General features: G+C 41.7%; 1 protein-coding gene across 1 annotated transcript in view; it reads right to left on the bottom strand.

The window, feature by feature from the left end:
- The window catches only part of CHORDC1 (cysteine and histidine rich domain containing 1), a 30,806-nt gene that overhangs the window by 11,289 nt on the left and 557 nt on the right, over positions 1–18,960 (bottom strand). The window contains exons 2-8 of the mRNA XM_075919381.2: positions 12,011–12,060; positions 9,326–9,382; positions 8,449–8,609; positions 7,839–7,942; positions 4,365–4,423; positions 2,785–2,855; positions 2,153–2,258 (exon numbers count right to left, since the gene is read on the bottom strand). Of these exons, the coding sequence (XP_075775496.1) occupies positions 2,153–2,258; positions 2,785–2,855; positions 4,365–4,423; positions 7,839–7,942; positions 8,449–8,609; positions 9,326–9,382; positions 12,011–12,060 (608 nt within the window). The remainder of the gene's footprint in view (positions 1–2,152; positions 2,259–2,784; positions 2,856–4,364; positions 4,424–7,838; positions 7,943–8,448; positions 8,610–9,325; positions 9,383–12,010; positions 12,061–18,960) is intronic.

Raw genomic sequence — 18,960 nt, 5'->3', positions numbered from 1 at the left:
CGTGTAGCCGCGCGGCACAGGGTTCGAACAAGCGGGGATTTAAAAATGGCGGAGCCCCGCTTATGCAAATGAAGCCCGGGAAATTCAAATCCCGGGCTTCATTTGCAAGTGCGGTATGTCTACATTACCCTCCTAGTTCGAACTAGGAGGGTAGTGTAGACATACCCCTATAGACAACCACCTAACCTCAAGATGATTCTTACCAACAACCACAGGACATACCACACTAATACCAACCCTGGTACCTTCCCTTGCAACAAACCCTGTTGCCAGCTTTGTCCACATATTCATTCTGCTGATACCATTATTGGACCTAACCAAGTGAGTTATAAGATCAAGAACACATATTCCTGCGCATCCAGAAATATAATTTATGCCATATGTGCCTGCTATGTACATTGGACAAACGTCTCAGACACTTCGCCAAAGAATCAATGCACACTAAACAGATATAAGACTCTCTCAGAAAGAAAGCTGTTGCCTGCCATTTCAGCCAGACTGATCATTCCCTTAATGACCTTAAAATATGCATATTGTTTCAAAGAGACTAACTCCAGACTTCAACAAGAAGCTTCAGAATTGTCATTCATGCTTAAATTCGACACTTTATGTATGGATTTAAACAAAGACTCTAATTATCTCACCCATTACAAAGATAGCTTCCCCAATTATCACCCCTATGTCACTACCTCACAGAAACTTACCTTCCCCTCTCACCCCCACTCTGTCCTAAAATTTGATTTGTCAATTTCACATGCGTTCACTTTTTTTTTTTTTAATTCTATCACTTTGGTATATATGGTTGTGCCAATTTTCTTCCACATATTGATCTGAGGAAGTGGGTCTGGCCCACGAAAGCTCATCACCTATTAAACCATCTTGTTAGTCTTTAAAGTGCTACATAGTTCTGTCTTTTGTTTCAGCTACACCAGACTAACACGGCTGCATCTCTATCACTGTTTTAGTATAATGTCACTCTAGTTTTGTAGCATCCTCAGAGAGCCTCTTCACATTTTATTGTAAGTATTTTCCTGTGTTTTACAAGTTCATACTAACCAGTCTAGTTTATTCATTGCTTTGCTATGGAACAGCTATAAGCAAAACGCACATTGTGTCCTAATATACAAATAATGAAACTACACAACACAATCTGCTTTAGTTCAAAGAAAATCTCACTTGAAGAATGGTGTAGTGAGAAAAGCAGTACAGGCAGTCCCCAAGTTACGCAGATCCGACTTATGCAGCAGCACCCCAGCTGCTCTGCCCCAGGTGACCCCAAGTCAGCCGCTGCTGAAACTGACCAGCGGCTGACTACAGGAAGCCCCTGCCCCGGGCTTCCTGGAATCAGCCGCTGATCAGTTTCAGCAGCAGCTGACTTGGGGATGTAAGTCAGAACTGGCGTCCAGATTCAGCCGCTGTTGAAACTGATCAGTTTCAGCAATGGCTGAATCTGGACACCAGTTCCGACTTACATACAGATTCAACTTAAGAACAAACCTACAGTCCCTATCTTGTACGTAACCTGGGGACTGCCTGTATTCCCATCAGTCCTACCTCAAGAACACTCACTATTTCTGGGTTATCTAGTATGAATGACATTTTGTCAAGCAAGATTGTTTTAGACTATCTAAATGTATTCCTTTCCTAGTTTTAGGAAGATGTTTCTCTGTGAAATCTTTTGAACTCTGTTAGCATATGTATAACATTTCTAAGTACTGATGTCTATCCCCCAATAAGCCTTACAAATTTATTGGATGTGTACAGATTTTATTATATTATTTCATAATACATGCCTCAAAAAATGTGACTGTGTACAGAGAAGTACAGTATTTCACTCAGATTATCTTAGGCTCCATTACATTAGAGAATTTATATTCTTCAGGAAATAGGAGAATTATTTGTCTGTAACTAAAATTGAATTCAGCCCAGTTTCATACTCTCTCAATGACTGGGAAGTTTAAGACAATCAATAGCCAATGGCGAAGTTAAAAATTGTATTAAAGCCACCCTTAAAAACGTTACATAATACACAAGTTTGTAAATACTCCTTTTTTTTTAAAATATGAGAATAGTGCTTAGATTTTCCACAAACACCAAGTTTGTTTTAAAAGTCAAAGCTACATGAAGGTACATAATCAATAAAACTACTTACAGCATCCTTTTTAGTCCATGCATGTGTTCCTGTCGTGCAGCCTTCTTGAGACAAAAATGTATTAAAATCAGAAGTTTTTCTCTTACAGCAACTCCAGTACTTCATCCTTTGAAGGAAATTTGAAAAGAAAATAATTTAAAAAGCCATAAGTGAGGCTAAAATTGCATCATGGAAGTTGTGGAATATATAACTTCCAGAGACTTCCTTGAGATCTCATTTTCCACTGCAGCTCCCAGCTGCCACAGGGAAACCCTGGAACTTGTCGGTGGAGGCCCCTGGAGCATACAGGCAGATCCAGGAACTCCCCCATTTGTTCAGTTTGTGTGTGTGTGTGTGTGTGTGTGTGGGGGGGGGGGGGGGGTTTCCTTAAGTAGAAGTAAGGAAAAGGTCACAGGCTTCCATGAATTTGTTTATTGCCCATGACCAATCCCTGTCTTTTACTCGAAATAATCACGACAATCTTAACCTTAGCCATAATACACACACAATTCAAACACTTGGAATAATTTATCATTTCCAACAGTTTTAACAGTATAAACATTTTTCCCTTTAAAAATAACCAAACAAACAAGTACTTAAAAAGAATGATTTACAGAACTCATGGAATGAAATATTAATTGCATAATACTAACCCTTCGTGGAATATAGGTACACCAGAATGGTATATACATATTTCTTCAGTGCTCTGTGGTCCTTCAAATGTCTGGTGAAATAGAATAATTTCTTAAAGTGTTGTTTTAAAAAAAATAAAAATAAGCTATTATCACAGAAAATTATCAAAACAGATTGAGAACACTGACCAATACATATTAATGATTTTGAAACAAATCAAAAATGGTCTTTCTTCCCCTATGCTGCAAAATAAGCTCAGAGATATTAAATCTTCATTCCTAAAAAGAGCCACCTCCAACACCCTTAAAAGAATCCCTTATAGTGAATCAGTGAGATATCTGGATACTATCACTATCAGTACTTAAAGGCAAGTTTGACTTCTTACAGAGAAAGCCAAAACTATTCAACTCTGTGTTCACATTTCTCACAATGAAATTAAGTGTGCATGTGTGTGTGTGTGTAATTAATTAATATATATAAACACCCCCACACACGCACGCACCCCCACACGTAGGCAATAAGTAATATATTTGATGTACAATTAAAAGACTGCAAGGTTAAAATGAGATCATTCACAAAAGTCATCAAAAGGAAGCAGCCCAATACAGTATTAAGTGTTTAGCTTTATAAGAATCTATTATCACTTAATTGTAATATCAGTCCCTCTTAATCTAACAGGACTAATGCAATCCACTTAAGAGGGTCTCAAAAACTCATGTGCAAACACAATCTTCACCAGTGGAGCCTCAATGACAAAAGAACAAAATCCATCAGACCTGCTGGGTGCTAAAGATTTTTAGTGTACATCCCTCCTATTCAGTAGAAGGCTATCATGGGAGAAAGTGGGAGTATGTCTACACTTCAATTAAAGACTCCTGTGTGTGGCCCACACCAGCTGAATCTGATTTACAGGACTCAGGCTAAACGGCTGTTTAATTGCTGTGTAGACATTCTCTCTTTAGGTGCATCTTGACCTTTGGGGCCTTCCCACCTCACAGAATCCTAGAGGTGGGTTCCAGCCCAAGCCCAGCAATTTAACAGCCCCTAAGCCTGAGCCCAAGTCAGCTGGCAAAGGCTAGCTGAAGATTTTTAACTGCAGTGAATGTGTTCTGAGATATTGTTGGCGATAGTGGAAGAATGGTCTCATGGTTGAAAATGTAAGATGTGGGTGCTCCCTTTTTCAGTGTTACTCAGTAAGTAGCACAGATTGTTTGATGATTAGTACATACTTCAGACTGCCGTAATACACCACTAATTGCCAGAAGCAATTTGAAGTATTTAACAATAAAGTCCTTCATAGTTTGGTACCATCTCATTCCACCTAATTTTTTAACTACTGACATATCAGAGATGCTCAAACTTTTTTTTTTTTATTTGCGCACCAGAAACCTCAGGAATGGGCCTCAATATAAGGTTACTAACTCATTGGTCCAAAAAACCCTACATGTTGACCTTTTGAATTCACTGAAATGTGTAACTATTTATTCAGACTTGTTGACCTACAAACTTGGAATTACATGCGTTTTAAAATAGCGACTTGTTCATATTCTTAGAGTTCTATAGGTGCAATATAAACAGAAGGAATAAAACAGCTATTTACCTTTGAACAGCCTCCATTTTTACATGAGGTCCCAATTTTGATCTCATCATTATCCTCTTCTGTAAAATGAAGCCATACAGATGTTTTTCATAAATATCAAATGTTTAGTTTAAAGTTAAGAGTCTAGAGTCTAACAGTTGTTTTAAACTCTTCCATATGTTTATAGGAGGGAAGTGTACAAGGAGCATCCCTCATTTTTTTGCACTCTACACAAAAGCCTGTCAAATGCAGAGAAACTACTTCCTCTATGTGCCCTAATGTGAGCAGAGATAACACAGGACCATGATTCCAATACACTTCAGCCTCAAGCACACTGAGCTGGTATGCTGAGGGAAATGTGCACCATATAAGGGAGCACAGCAGAGGGTGCACTCGCCTTGCATGCTGGAAAGTTCATGCAGTTCTGAAAAAGTTACTGGGAGCTGCTGATGCTCAGCATTTTTAGGAGGAAAAAAATGGTCATATGCCTTAATATGAACTCCTTTTTCTGAAAATTAATTATGTTGTACAGCATGATACCACATTAGAAATATAACTACTTGATACAGGACGATCCGGGAATTTAAAACTCTCCAGTATATAAATGAATACTTTTTGCTGATGTAAAGAAGAAAGTTCTCTATTCTATTATATAATGCATAAGTCCAATTTGGAGTGATCAATTAACTTGTTTTTATATATTCAATGATTTAATTGCGATAGATTGAGAACTAGAACTTCGATGAATATATGTTTTTTTAAAAGCCAAGGCCATTTCCCTTGGAAAGAGGACTTTAGTTCTGTAGTAAACAGTATGGGACATCAAAGAGATCATAGAATCATAGAATACTAGAACTAGAAGGGACCTCGAGAGGTCATCGAGTCCAGTCTCCTGCCCTCATGGCAGGACCAAATACTGTCTAGATCATCCCTGATAGACATTTATCTAACCTACTCTTAAATATCTCCACAGATGGAGATTCCACAACCTCCCTGGGCAATTTTTTCCAGTGTTTGACCAACCTGACAGCTAGGAACTTTTTCCTAATGTCCAACCTAAACCTCCTTTGCTGCAGTTTAAGCCCATTGCTTCTTGTTCTATCCTCAGAGGCCAAGATGAACACATTTTCTCCCTCCTCCTTATGACACTATTTTAGATATCTGAAAACTGCCATCATGTGTCCCCCCCCACCCTCCCGATCTTCTCTTTTCTAAACTAAACAACACACTTCTATTCCCTACAACAAAGAAAAGACAATAAATTTTCTAACCTGCTCCATACCACTGGTTGCAACAGCAACTACCTCAACCCACCAGATAATATTGTTAACCTCTCCAGCTACAAACTCAATCCAGCAGAAGAGTCTGTCTTGTCCCGGGGTCTTTCTTTCTGCCCCACGTCCCGCACAAACTGGATACAATTTTGTGGTGACCTTGAGGCTTTTTTTCACTGCCTCTGCAAATATTTCCAAACCACCAATGAACATCAATCTGACCTACCAGATCCCCCCTATCAACACCAAAGGAAAAATAATTCTATATGGACTCCCCCTGACGGTCGGAATTACAATATGGATTTCTATATACAAAGCTTCCGCAACAACGCACAGACTGACATTATTCGCAAACGACAACAAGCGACACACAATCTTAGCCACGCTGAACACCATGCCATCCAGAGTCTCAAAAACAACCTGGACATTATAATCAAACCAGCTGATAAAGGGGGTGCTGTGGTCATTATGAATAAGACCGACTATAACCAGGAGGCAACCAGACAACTCTCGAATACCACATTTTACAAACCTCTCCCCCTGATCCCACCTTGGAATACCAAAAGAAACTACACTGTCTCCTTAAAAGCCTCCCCACAGCTACTCGGGAACAAATCCACACAGAAACACCTTCTGACCCCCGACCAGGATTGTTCTATCTGCTTCCCAAGATCCATAAACCTGGGCACCCCGGACGTCCCATCATCTCTGGTATTGGCACGCTCACTACTGGTCTATCCAGCTATGTAGCCTCTCTTCTCAAACCCTTTGCAACCAACACCCCCAGCTATCTCCGAGACACTACTGACTTCCTAAGGAAACTACAAAACATGGATAACCTCCCCAATAACACCATCCTTGCCACCATGGATGTAGAAGCTCTATATACCAACATCCCACATAAAGACGGATTACAAGCAATTAGAAACACTATCCCAGAGGACACCACTGCCAACCTGATAGCAGACCTATGCAACTTTGTTCTCACCCACAATTATTTCCAGTTTGAGAACAACTTATACCTCCAGATCAGCGGCACAGCCATGGGTACCCGCATGGCCCCACAGTATGCTAACATCTTTATGGCTGACCTAGAACAACGTTTCCTCAACTCCCATCCTCTTCTACCCCTTCTCTACCTACGGTACATCGATGACATCTTTATGATCTGGATGCATGGCCAAGAAACACTGGAGATATTCCACAGAGATTTCAACAACCTACACCCCACCATCAACCTCAGCCTGGACCATTCTACACGAGAGATCCACTTCCTGGACACCACAGTACAAATCAACAATGGAAAATTAGACACCACTCTCTACAGAAAACCCATCGACTCATACAGTTACCTACATGCTTCCAGCTCCCACCCAGAACACACCATATGATCCATCGTCTATAGCCAAGCCCTTCGATACAACCGCATCTGCTCTAATCCCACTGACAGAGACCAGAAGCTTCAGGATCTCTACCAAACATTTATAAACCTCAACTACCCACCCGGAGAAATAAAAAAGCAAATTGAAAGAGCCAGACAAATACCTAGAAACCATCTACTTCAAGACAGACCCAAGAAAACCAACAATAGAACACCACTTGTCATCACCTACAACCCCCAACTTAAACCTGTCCAACACATTATCAATAAACTACAGCCTATACTGGAACAGGATACCATACTCCAAGAGGCTCTGGTAGACAGACCCATAGTCTCCTATAGACAACCACCTAACCTCAAGATGATTCTTACCAACAACCACAGCTTTCTATCCATCTTACAGTCCATTTATCCAATCCATATTCCCTTAGCTTGCTGGCAAGAATATTGTGGGTGACCATATCAAAAGCTTTGCTAAAGCTGGCACTGGGGGCTTTGGGAGGACCAGAAACAACCTGTTTGCATATTCATCATTAACGAATATGTAAATGAATGTTACCAGTCCTCCAAAAGCTCGTGAATGGATTTACTGGTCCCCGTGTCAAAGAGTTTAGGAACTCCTGGCTTAAGGAAATGTCTCTCTCCATGTGTCAGTTTCAATTTAATTGCTAGTTTCCTTCTGTGGAAGGAAATTTTTACTAGAATATCTGGTTCTTGAATATTTTTGCATAGTTATTAATTCTCAAACACTGAAATGTTTGAGACATTCTATCATTTATCTAAAGATGTGGCAACAAGCGTGTCTTAGGTATCTCAATTTGTGTCATTACAGGTTCTTACCTTTTTTTTCTTCTTCATTCTCTGATGATAGTTTCAGTTTATCTAGTGCTTGTTTCAGAGAAGCTGATACTTTCAGCTGTAAACTGGTCATTGGCTCATCTGGGCTAAAATATTTAAATACATGAATGTTATCTTGGTCAAAATAAATGATATAATATGACAAAGGATACCTCTCAGGCCTCTTCTGCCACTATAAAATACCTTACCTGCAAAATAATTTCAAGGAAGAGATTGAAGTTTCATTATGAAATTGTACAACTGGCTGGGGATTAATTCAAGCCAGACCAAAAATTGACAAAGGAGAGCCTGCCAGTCGTCCAGCCCATGATCATTGCCACCAGTGCCTCTTGCCACCTCTCCTCAGGCTGCAGGTAAGCGTTCGTATGTGGGGTTTTTTGTAAATTGGATGTTTGTAACTCAGGTGAGCTTGTAATTTAAATACTGTCAATACCAGACTTGAAAAAAGAATACACTTGACTTCTATCTTAAGGTTTAAGGCAGCTGTTCATCACCATAGTATCTTCAACATAAAATCAACAGTAAGCAAAAAAAAAAAAAAAAAAAAATCGAAGTTAATCATTAGAAACACATTTGATTCAGCATTCTGTACCTTGGTCTATTAATCGTTTCCACTGGTTTTGGTGCTTGAATTATATGCTCCTGAAATTTAGGTTTCAGATCAGCTAACTCCTTCCGCTCAGAGGTAGTTTTCACTTCAGGTTTCACAGGCTCTGGGGGTTTCTCACTATTATGGAGACCCTTTGTACAGCCCTATTGTAGAGAACAAACAAAAACATACATGAAAAAAACAAAACACTTCATATATGAAGTCCAAAAACAAACCACATATTATCCAAGTTTAATGAATTAATGCAATTTGATTTCTTCACCTTTCCCTTTCTCCCTTTGCTGAGTTCTAGTGACACATGCTGTAAGGTTGAAAAATTATTCAAATATATAAACAAACTGTCTGGAACACTTAAATTAAGTGTTCAGTGCTTGTTATGAGGGGTTTTTAAGTTTGAGGAAGACCTCTTTAATTATTTATGATTTAGACGAATGAGTGTAAAAACACCATCTTCTTCCATGAGTCTCATATTAACAATATAACAAACACATTTTGAAAAAGCCAATTAATAAAATGCTATGTAGTCCACAAGGAGTGTCTTTACGATGTTTGATTCAAAATGGTTTTGGTTTAACAAGACATATTTAAAATATGCTTAATACATGGCAGTAGTATAACTTAATATCTAATTATCAGGGATCAACAAATAATACAATCTACTTGCCCATGGCGAGTAGATTGTAACCCAGAGGAGCCGGGTTCGGGCGATTTGCACATGTGCAGATCGCCAGACAACACAGCTGGCGAGCAGGGCTCACCGCAGTTTGGCGAGCCCTGTTAATTATGATTTTTTGTGCAAGATTTTTAAAGCATAATAGACGATATACAGAATTGTATTAATTAAAAAAAAAAAACATACCGCAATGCTCAAGAAGTCAGAAAAGTCTGTTGTCCTTCTCTTACAGCATGACCAGCCCTATAAAATTTGGAAAAGAATAATGAGACAGATGCAAACACTCTGTTCAATAAAGTTCATGAGAAACAAAAGCTTAATGAAAATTCTTTCGAGCATATGCTTCTTTATGGTCTTAACACTCTCCTCTCTCTGGATGTTGCTGATCTCTGTATTTTGAAAAATATAAAAACATCTACAGCTGCCATCACTACTGCACATTTGCTGACTTCATCATAAAGCACCTTCATAGCTTGCCGAAACAATACTCTCGTGCTATTCGAGGTGCTGATTCAATATGAAAAAAGGCAAACTAACACAGCTGATAAAATAATGTAACTAAAATAGATATCTCTGAAGTGGAGTTAATCTGCTAATCCTATGGACACAGTCCTTATTTTCAAGAGCAATATAGCACAGAATTTTTTTTAATCTTTGGAAAGTCACAGACTTATTTGAGATCAGCCTCCTTCATTTTCCCTTGTCCGGTGTCGTTTGCTTTAGACAGTAATTGCTTAAATAAGGTCAACTCAAACCCAATATTTATTCTATCAGATGATATAGATGTTTCTCTAGCATCAGGACTCTTACCTCACCACACAAAACAATTTACCTGGAAACCTCAAAGAGCCAGACTTTAATTTGGTATTACAAAAGACATTGACAAACAATGTATTTCTGCAGCAAACTAAAAGATATGATGAGACATTCTCTCTTTAGACTACTGCAACATAATGCTTCTTGTTTCCTCTAAATGTTCATTCTTTACATAGCCAATATATTGTAAACAAGATCATTTATAATTTAGCTTATGTAGGACACATATTAGAAGGAAAATTACACCCAAACGGGCTCACTATAACTTTCAAAGAGACCAGGAAATGAGGGGACAAAAAAATTAAGATGGAATGTGTTGTTCTGTAATAAAAGCACATTTAATTTCTTAAAGATAATTTTAACATTATCTTATACACAGGTTAAAGAAGGAGTATCTATACATTTGGGTATAAAGCTTAAATTATCCTGAAGTACAAAGTTGGGTTTAAAGTCATAAAAATATATATAATATGTAATCTGCAATACCCCAAATTAAAGCTAAGAAATTTAATAATACATTAAAAATATTAGCATTCAAATACTTGGGTACATCACCTGTAAAAAGAAACACTAAGAGTAGTTTGTGAAAAGCAAATGCAGCAATGAGAGTGTAGATTTTCCCCTCAGTAATTGAGAATTTAGGACAAGTTGTCCCTTAGTAAATACTCTGAATATTATTTCTGTCTGATATTTGGGTGTTCAGTTTCAGACAACCAATTTTTCAAGAGCTATTCGTAGCCAACTAAGAAGCTGTGCTGCTCATTCCTATCATTATCAATAAGTAGTTCTCCCTTATCAATCATGGCCGTTTCTGATGGTGTGTCAGCACAAGACTGGGAAGAAGGAAAGTTTTGAGGAAATGCCACTCGTCCTAGGAAGAGAAGCCAGAAGGTGGACTAACAAATCCACTTACTTCTGATCTCTACACTTACATCAAGCTGATGCCAGGCAGTTTCTTTTCAAGTCCCCTCACATACTGAATAATCACTCACAAATTCATGTACTTTGCATGTTTGAGATACTCATCATATGTAATATTCCTTATTTTTTGCAGTCAATATTTTAAAGTTACTATTTTGCCACTTCCAAACTTCACATTAGCCTCATTTAGAGTCAGATAGGAATAATTCCTGAAGACTTTGATCTGTACATATGCCAAGAATTTTCAGATTTTTCCACACCATATCTCCATGGTAACTACAGCAATAGCTTACCTGGTCAAACTGAAGTATTTAATATATTTTCTCTGTCTTAATTAAACTTAGTATAGAAAATTGAGAATCAACACCACGGGATCAGCCTGGTCCCTGAATCAGAGGGGGAGCCATGTTAGTGTGAATCTGCAAAAGCGGCGAGGAGTCCCGTGGCACCTTATAGACTAACCGAAGTGTTGCAGTATAAGCTTTTGTGGGCAAAGACCCATGCATCTGACGAAGTGGGTCTTTGCCCACGAAAGCTTATGCTCCAACGCTTCGGTTAGTCTATAAGGTGCCACAGGACTCCTCGCTGCTGGTCCCTGAAGGTCATCAACAAATACTTAATAGACCATCAATGATCCAGATAGCATAGTTTAAGAGCTGCTGGTGTAAGAATACTATGAAAAAAGTCTAACCTTTCCAAAGTATATTAGTCAATTCTTGAAACTGAGTTTCCTTTAAAAATGCAAAAAGACAACAAAGATTGTGTACTGAAATTCTAAAATGTCTATAACTGAAAACAGTTCTACACTCAATGCTTTTTATATGGCTATGGCAAGGCACTATATTTTCCACAAAGCGATAGAGGATATGTAATGCTTAAAACAACATGCTCGGTTTGAGATTACCAATAGAAAAATAATCATTGCTGCAGTAAGTGGTCATATAACATACCTGATACTTATTGCTTGAGTCTAGCCAATATTCATTCAGTTTCTTTCAACTTTACATAAATGCCATTTCCAGGAGTCATTTGGTTGCATTTCAGAGAGAAGACATTTGCTACATCATTAACAAAGGTGGACCACTACTGAATGATTTAAAGAACCTTTCACTAGCTATATCCTGGCATACTCACCTTTAGAGCATCATGAAAAACTGGTACACCTGGATGATATGTGCATGAATCTGAAAGCAAAGAAAAATGCTGTACTAAATGAGAATGTAATTAAATGAACCAAAAAACCCTACCTTGCAACTATTAATCTAAACACAATTACAGTCACAACAGCACACATGTAAATCTCACATTAAACATAAGATTGACTTTCCACCCTTTTCCCATCACTCTTTTAAATCAAAGAAAACTCCACAGGAGAGCACATTCAGACTTGACAGAATAAGCATTCAGAGAATATATATGAAGCAGCATAGACCCTATTTTGACTAAGTTCTTTAAAGCACAGCCTATTTTTTCTCCATATACACAACTGAGTGCATATAAGCCCATAAATAAAATTACCCTTATTAAATTTATCACGGGATCTTTTGGGAGGCCATGATCAGCACTCACATATAGCTAACCTTAACTGGTCTCCTTTCACTGGATACAAGTGTCACCTGGTCCGTTTGAAGGACAATCTGATAGCCAACTCAATTTTGCAGCACTCCACTCAATTACTCAATTGTTTGCAGTTTGAGAGATGTGTTCAAGCCTCCTGGCCAAAGGCACCAAAGGTTCCAAACTGTCTTAAACTTTATCTGATGTTCATAAACTTGATTACAGGATTGCAAAGCATACCTTAGACCCAGAGACTCAAACTCCATATGTTTTGCTCCACAAAGAGAAAGTTCAGAAGTGGCTTGATCACAATCAATAAGATAGAGAAGAAATGTAGAGGACTTGTTAATAGGAATGTTAAAAATTGTGTAATAGAGTAACCGTGTAACTACTAAAAATCTTAGTGGTTACATGTGTTGCGAGCTTAGCTTTATACTACAGAGTAAGGATGTTGAAATGCATTTAATCAGCTAATGGGGAAACTGCAGAGCCGCAGCAGTGTTCGTTCCCAACCCCAGGAGCTAACTACGCTGCGGCTCTGCCTTTTAAATACTGTACGTTAAGAGCCGCCGGATTTTGATTGTAACTTCCCTGCCCTTTATAATGCAGAGCAGCAGAAGGGGGAGTTATGCTGAGGAATGAGACCCCCACAGGACAAGGGAGTGCCTCAGCAACTTTGCACGCCGACTTCCCTGTTCTTTATAATGCACAGCAGCAGCAGGGAAGGTTATGCTGGGACCTAGACTGTCTGCTGGAACTGCCTACTCTTCTCAACTAATTGAGTAGCCAATAAAAAAAATTCTATTGGCTACTCGATTACGAATGTAACCCCATTTTAACATACCTACTAAGTTTATCAATTTACTCCAAAACGTCCTCTAATGACAACTTAATCTCGGACAATTCCTCAGATTTGTCACCTAAAAAGAATGGCTCAGGTCTGAGAATCTCCCCAACATCTTCAGCCGTGAAGACCGAAGCAAATAATTCATTAGTTTCTCCGCAGTGACCTTATTGGCTTTCAGTGCTCCTTTAGCATCTCGATCGTCTAGTGGCCCCACTGGTTGTTTAGCAAGCTTCCTGCTTCTGATGTACTTACACACTTTGATATTACTTCTTGAGTTTTTGGCCATCTGATCTTCAAACACCTTTTTGGCTTTTCTTATTATATTTTTACACTTAATTTGACAGAGTTTATGCTTCTTTCTATTTTCCTCACTAGGATTTAACTTACACTTTTAAAATGATGCCTTTTTATCTCTCCTTGTTTCTTTTCCTTGGTTGTTAAGCCATGGTGGCAAATTTTTGGTTCTCTTCCTTTGTTTTTTAATTTGGGGTATACTTTTAAGTTGGGCCTCTATTAACATGTCTTTGAAAAGTTTCCATGCAGCTTACTTTTGGCACTATACCTTTTAATTTCTGTTTAACCTCACTTTTGTGTAGTTCCCCCTTTTTTAAATTAAATGCCATTAGGGGGCAGCAAGCAGGGCATCTGCGTGGGTTCCCATGTCAGAAGGGCCCCCCATGGATCTAAGTTACAGGCTTCAGCCTCAAGACTGTGGCTCACACTTCAGACAAGGCTCACAGGTGAAACACACACTCAAGTGTACTTACACGAGTGTTATAATATTTATATTTCAATTGATTTATTTATATGGCAAAATGAGAAAGTGTGCAATTTTTCATCAATTTTTCTGACACTTTTGTATTTTTATATCAAATTTGGTATGTAAGTATTTTTTTAAATGAAGTGAAACTTGGGGTATGCAAGACAAATCACACTCTTGAAAAGGCTGCAGTAGTCTGGAAGGAACCACTGTCCTTCAGTACTGCTGGCAGGATGCTAGCAGCCCCTTTACTCTTCACTAGTATTTTGTAATAAAGGTCATGGATTCCATCACTTCAAAAGACCTTCAAATTCAGATATGTGCTGAGTGCTACAACTTGTTTCAGATGCTGAAGAGAAAACCATTTGATCTGAGGAAGTGGCCTGACACGTGAAAGCTCATCACCTAATAAACCATCTTGTTAGTCTTTAAAGTGCTGCATAGTTGTGTCTTGTTATAGCACACGATGTTCTACAGAGGCGCAGGTGAATTGGTGCAGCTGTACCAATGTAGTGCTGTCATGTACACTTGTCTTTACATAATGGCAGAGAAAATATATTTGTAAAATCAGCCACAGGTGGCTAGACACCCCCTTCCCCCACCTCAGCAGTCAATCTCTCCCTTCCACTCATGCCATTTTTAGTAAGTCACAGATCATAGCTTCAATGACATTTTGTTTGTTGTCTGTGACTCTCCTTGACATTTCCTAAAAATAACTGAGACAAAACCGTAACCATCATAGCATAAAGCATCAGTTTCCCAGCTGCACAAACTTCTGTATCAGAGGCAGCAAGGGCGGGGGGGGGAAGAGATGGGAGCTGGCGTCCATGAGCACCAGATCCCGTGGAGTCGCCTGCCCCTCCAATCCCAAGCTGCTGCCTGTGATACAGAGGCAGCAGTGTGGAGGGCTAAGAGGACAGGCAGGAGCCAGTACATGCAGGAAGCCTGCTTTCAAGCAGGCTGCCCACATGCATTGTCTCCTGTGCAGCTGCTTGCCCCCCCCCCCATACTGCTGCCTCTCTATTGGAAGCACCAGCATAGACTGGGGAAGGGAGAGGGGGGAGCCGATACATGTTGTTAACCAGCTTTTAACACATGCTCTTGGCACATGCTGGCTCTGCAGAGCTGCATGGCTCCCTCTCCTTGCTGCCTCCCATAAGGAATCCCGACCCTGGGATGCCGATGTAGTCCATGGCAAGCCCATGCTGTTGTGGACAGAGGCTGCTCTGTGGGATCCTGGTGCAGTCTCTGTCTGCAGGGAGCCCGGGCCCCCCATGAAGAGGGGCTACTGCCACCCTTGTATCCGAGGTAGCAGCACGGGGCCGCAGGCAGCCTCCTGTCACAGACTGGCTCCCACATGGCATCCCATGCTGCTGCCTCTGATACAAAGGCAGCAGCGCAGGGTGGCAGGCAGCTCCCCAGGAAGGGGGCCAGAAGTATACTGGCTGCCAGCCCCATCTCCAGGAACTATCGAATCGTCGTGATAATTTACCACTTATTACCTCTGGGTAGATCTCTGTAATTATTCACTGTTATTTTAGCCATGTGGTCTCATTATATGAGAGAAACAAGATGGGTGAGCTGCCTTACGATCATAGGACTGGAAGGGACCTCAAGAGGTCATCTAGTCCAGTCCCTTTCACTCATGGCAGGACTAAGTACTGTCTGCACCAGGGCTACTCAACTTTAGAAGACTCAGGGGCCACAATGATACTCACATGTGCCAAGGGCCCCAACTTAAGTGTGGTTGCCTATACATGCAAATATATATGCAAATAGATTCTTTCACACTGACGGGTATGAATACAAAGATTAAGGCAAGACTACACAACATGCAGGCCCCATTTAAGTCAGTTCTGTTGATATTAGTAAAATGTAATATTTACCTGATTTCCACCCATATGACAGCACTTTTAAAGACCAATTGCAGTCCAGGAATTTAACTACTAACCTTCCTTTAAGGAACGTATCTTTGTTTTTCTTAAATTGCTGTCAGGTGGATACAAGTCTTTGAACTCAGCATGACAAGATTCATGGTGCCGTTGCAGATTTGTTTTCTTTAAAAGAAGACACATTGGTTTTCCATTTATCTCTACAAACGTGAATTCCCTCTCCCAAACAGAGTTGAAAACCCAGAGTTCATCCAATAAGCCTCTCTTCTTTGTTGCTATTTTTAATGCTTCTTATTAAAAAGAAAATTGTATACCAGTGTTTTGGATGTTTAGCTTGAAGCTTCAGGTTGTGCATTTCTTGGAGTGATTTTACTGTAAAAAGAAAAGTTTCCAAGCCAGAGAACTCCAACCTGCAGCATGCGGGGAGCTGAGCAAGTCAGGCCGGACATTAGAGGCAAAAAAGGGCAGGTACCTGGGAGCTCCATCCTGGATTCCAAACAGGGCTGACATCCCCATACGGGAGTCCGTCGCTCCGTGAAGGACAGAGGCAGGGCTGCCCGGCCGTAGCGCCAGACCCAATGCGGCCAGTTTGAGCCAGCCACCTCTCATGCTCTGCCCACAAGGCTAAGCAGTCAGCACTTCCCACAACGCCCCAATGCTCCTGGCATCTCTTTCCTGGAGGCTAGAAATGCCAACACCCTGTACCTGTCTTTTCTAGCCAGCCTGTCTGCTTGCACCTCTCAATGCTCACCCCGCCTTGGACTTGCCTCGCCGTTGTGGAGCGTGTTCCCAGTGGAAGCCATGTTCAAAAGATCCCACCCATGGGCACCATATTGAGCCCTGTGTAAACCCAAACTGCACCGTGGGCCACAAACAAGCGGGCTGCATGTTGAGTAACCCTGATCTACACCATGCAAGACAGGTGTTTGTCTAACTACTTTAAAAATCTCTACTGATGGAGATTCCACAACCTCTCTAGGCCATTTAATCCAGTGCACATAGTAGCAGTTATCAAGTCTTTTCCTACTTAGGGATGTTAGATATCATGTAATTGAATATTCATGTAACCACATGGAATCTTAGCAGTTACATGAGTATTTGATAGTCCCTGGGGTAGGGCCAGCTGTCAGTGTGCTACTGGCCCCACTCCTGGGGAGCACCCTGCCACCCTATGCGGCTGTCTCTATATCAGAGGGAGCAGTATGGGGTGGCAGGCAGGAGCTGGCCCATCAGGAGAGACCATTTAAAAGCCAGCTTCCTGCACAGATTGTCTGCCTGCCACCCCACGCTGTTGCCTCTGATACAGAGGCAGCAGCCCCTGTCCACAGGAGTCTGAGCTCCCCGCAAACAAAATGCTGGTCCACTGCAACAGCCCATGTCTGTTGGAAGCATGGACCCCCCCACGGACAGGGGCTACTGCTGTGGACCAGGCTTGCCACAGACAGAGGTTGCTCCGCGGGGAACTCAGGCCACCATGGACAGAGGCTGCTTCATGGCAGCCTCCACTGTCCTCCACCGCCACTGCTGCTTTAGAGACAGCAGCACCCGGTGGGAGGCGGGGGGGGGGGGGGACACAATACCACAAAGCTAGCGTCGGGGGGGAAGTGGCTCCCTGTGGTGTTTCAAAGCAGTAGTGCCACGTGGAGCATAGGGGTTCCAGGGGACTCCCATGCTGACCTTGGGCTCTAAGCGGTGCTGCCACTTTGAAATGCCGTGTAGAGCCTGATGCTGGGCTCCCTGCAGTGTTTCAAAGTGGCAGCATCACATGCAGCCCAGGGTCAGCAAGGACCCCAGGCTCCATGTGGCACTGCTGCTTTGAAATGCTGTGGGGAGCACAGCGCCAGCGCTTTTGCCTTTGAAGGGTAGCAACAGCCCTAGGGCTGCTACTACCCTTCAAAGGCAGAGGCACCCTTACTGACTAATTGAATAGTCGATGCAAACTGCATTGACTATTCGATTAGCCCATTAATCTAAATTTAACATCCCTAGTCTACCCCACAGTGCTACAGCACTATAGTTGTACCAATGCACCTTCACTGCTGTAGAACATTTGGTGAAGTTGTGCTATACTTTTCTCTTCAGCATTTGACAAAGTGAGTTGTAGCTCAGAAAAGTTCATGCCCTAACAACTTAATAAATTTGTTACTTTTTAAAGCAAGGGTGGGAAACCCCAGCATTAGGGAGCCTGTGCTGACGCTCCAGCCCCCTGCTACCCACCCGCAGGACGGGAGCATACAAAATCTACTAGTATGGGCCCTCCTAGGCTCTGGTGGTCAAGGGGAATGTAGGGAGTGTCTGTCTTTCTTCACAGTCAGGGGCTTCTCGCTTTACTTCTCACTTATGTGCAACTCCTGACTGATTTTTCTGTGGGTCAGCGGCCCCCGGACCCAAAAAAGGTTCCCCACCCCTGCTTTAAAGTGCCACCAGATTCATAGTCTGTTACCCTATTTGTCTCTAGCCAATTTCATCTTGTTCTGTGCCTTGATCTAATTTTGCCCTTATACACTTGTGTTAGTTTCCCCCAATATCAGCACAGCCACCCCATCATATCAGTGCAACTCCCCCTTCCTGACATCAGCACAGTCCCCCACTTCACAGGCTCCTCCCCACCAGCACAGTCCCTCCTCACTCTGGCCAGATCCCACTCAGGAGCAAGCCCTCCTGCCAGGCAACGGCCCCTCTAACTTTTTCCATCCATGTACAGAATAAACTGTGTTACCTGCACGGAGACATGTGCAGAGGGGCACCATCCATACAGCCACATGTTGCTGGCCGAGGGTGCTCTGCCAACTAACGGGGTGGCATTTAACCTCTTTTGGGTGGCCAAAAAACTCCGTTTACGGCGAACGCTGCTGTCAGGTATCCGGACCTGCACCCCCCCCCCCCCCCTACTCCCAAACAAGGGCTGTCCCTCCAGAGCCCAGCTTCCCCCCAAGTCAGCGCAATCCCTCCGCCGCCGCACCCCCCGCCAGGCTCCCCTCGCCCCTCCGCCTCCTGCCGGGGCCCCCAGGCAGCGCAAACGCTGCTC

The sequence above is a fragment of the Pelodiscus sinensis genome, chromosome 1, assembly GCF_052426305.1.
Source record: "Pelodiscus sinensis isolate ZL-2025 chromosome 1, ASM5242630v1, whole genome shotgun sequence".
In the NCBI taxonomy this organism is placed as follows: Eukaryota; Metazoa; Chordata; order Testudines; family Trionychidae; genus Pelodiscus; species Pelodiscus sinensis.
This window is presented reverse-complemented; position numbering and strand designations above follow the sequence as displayed.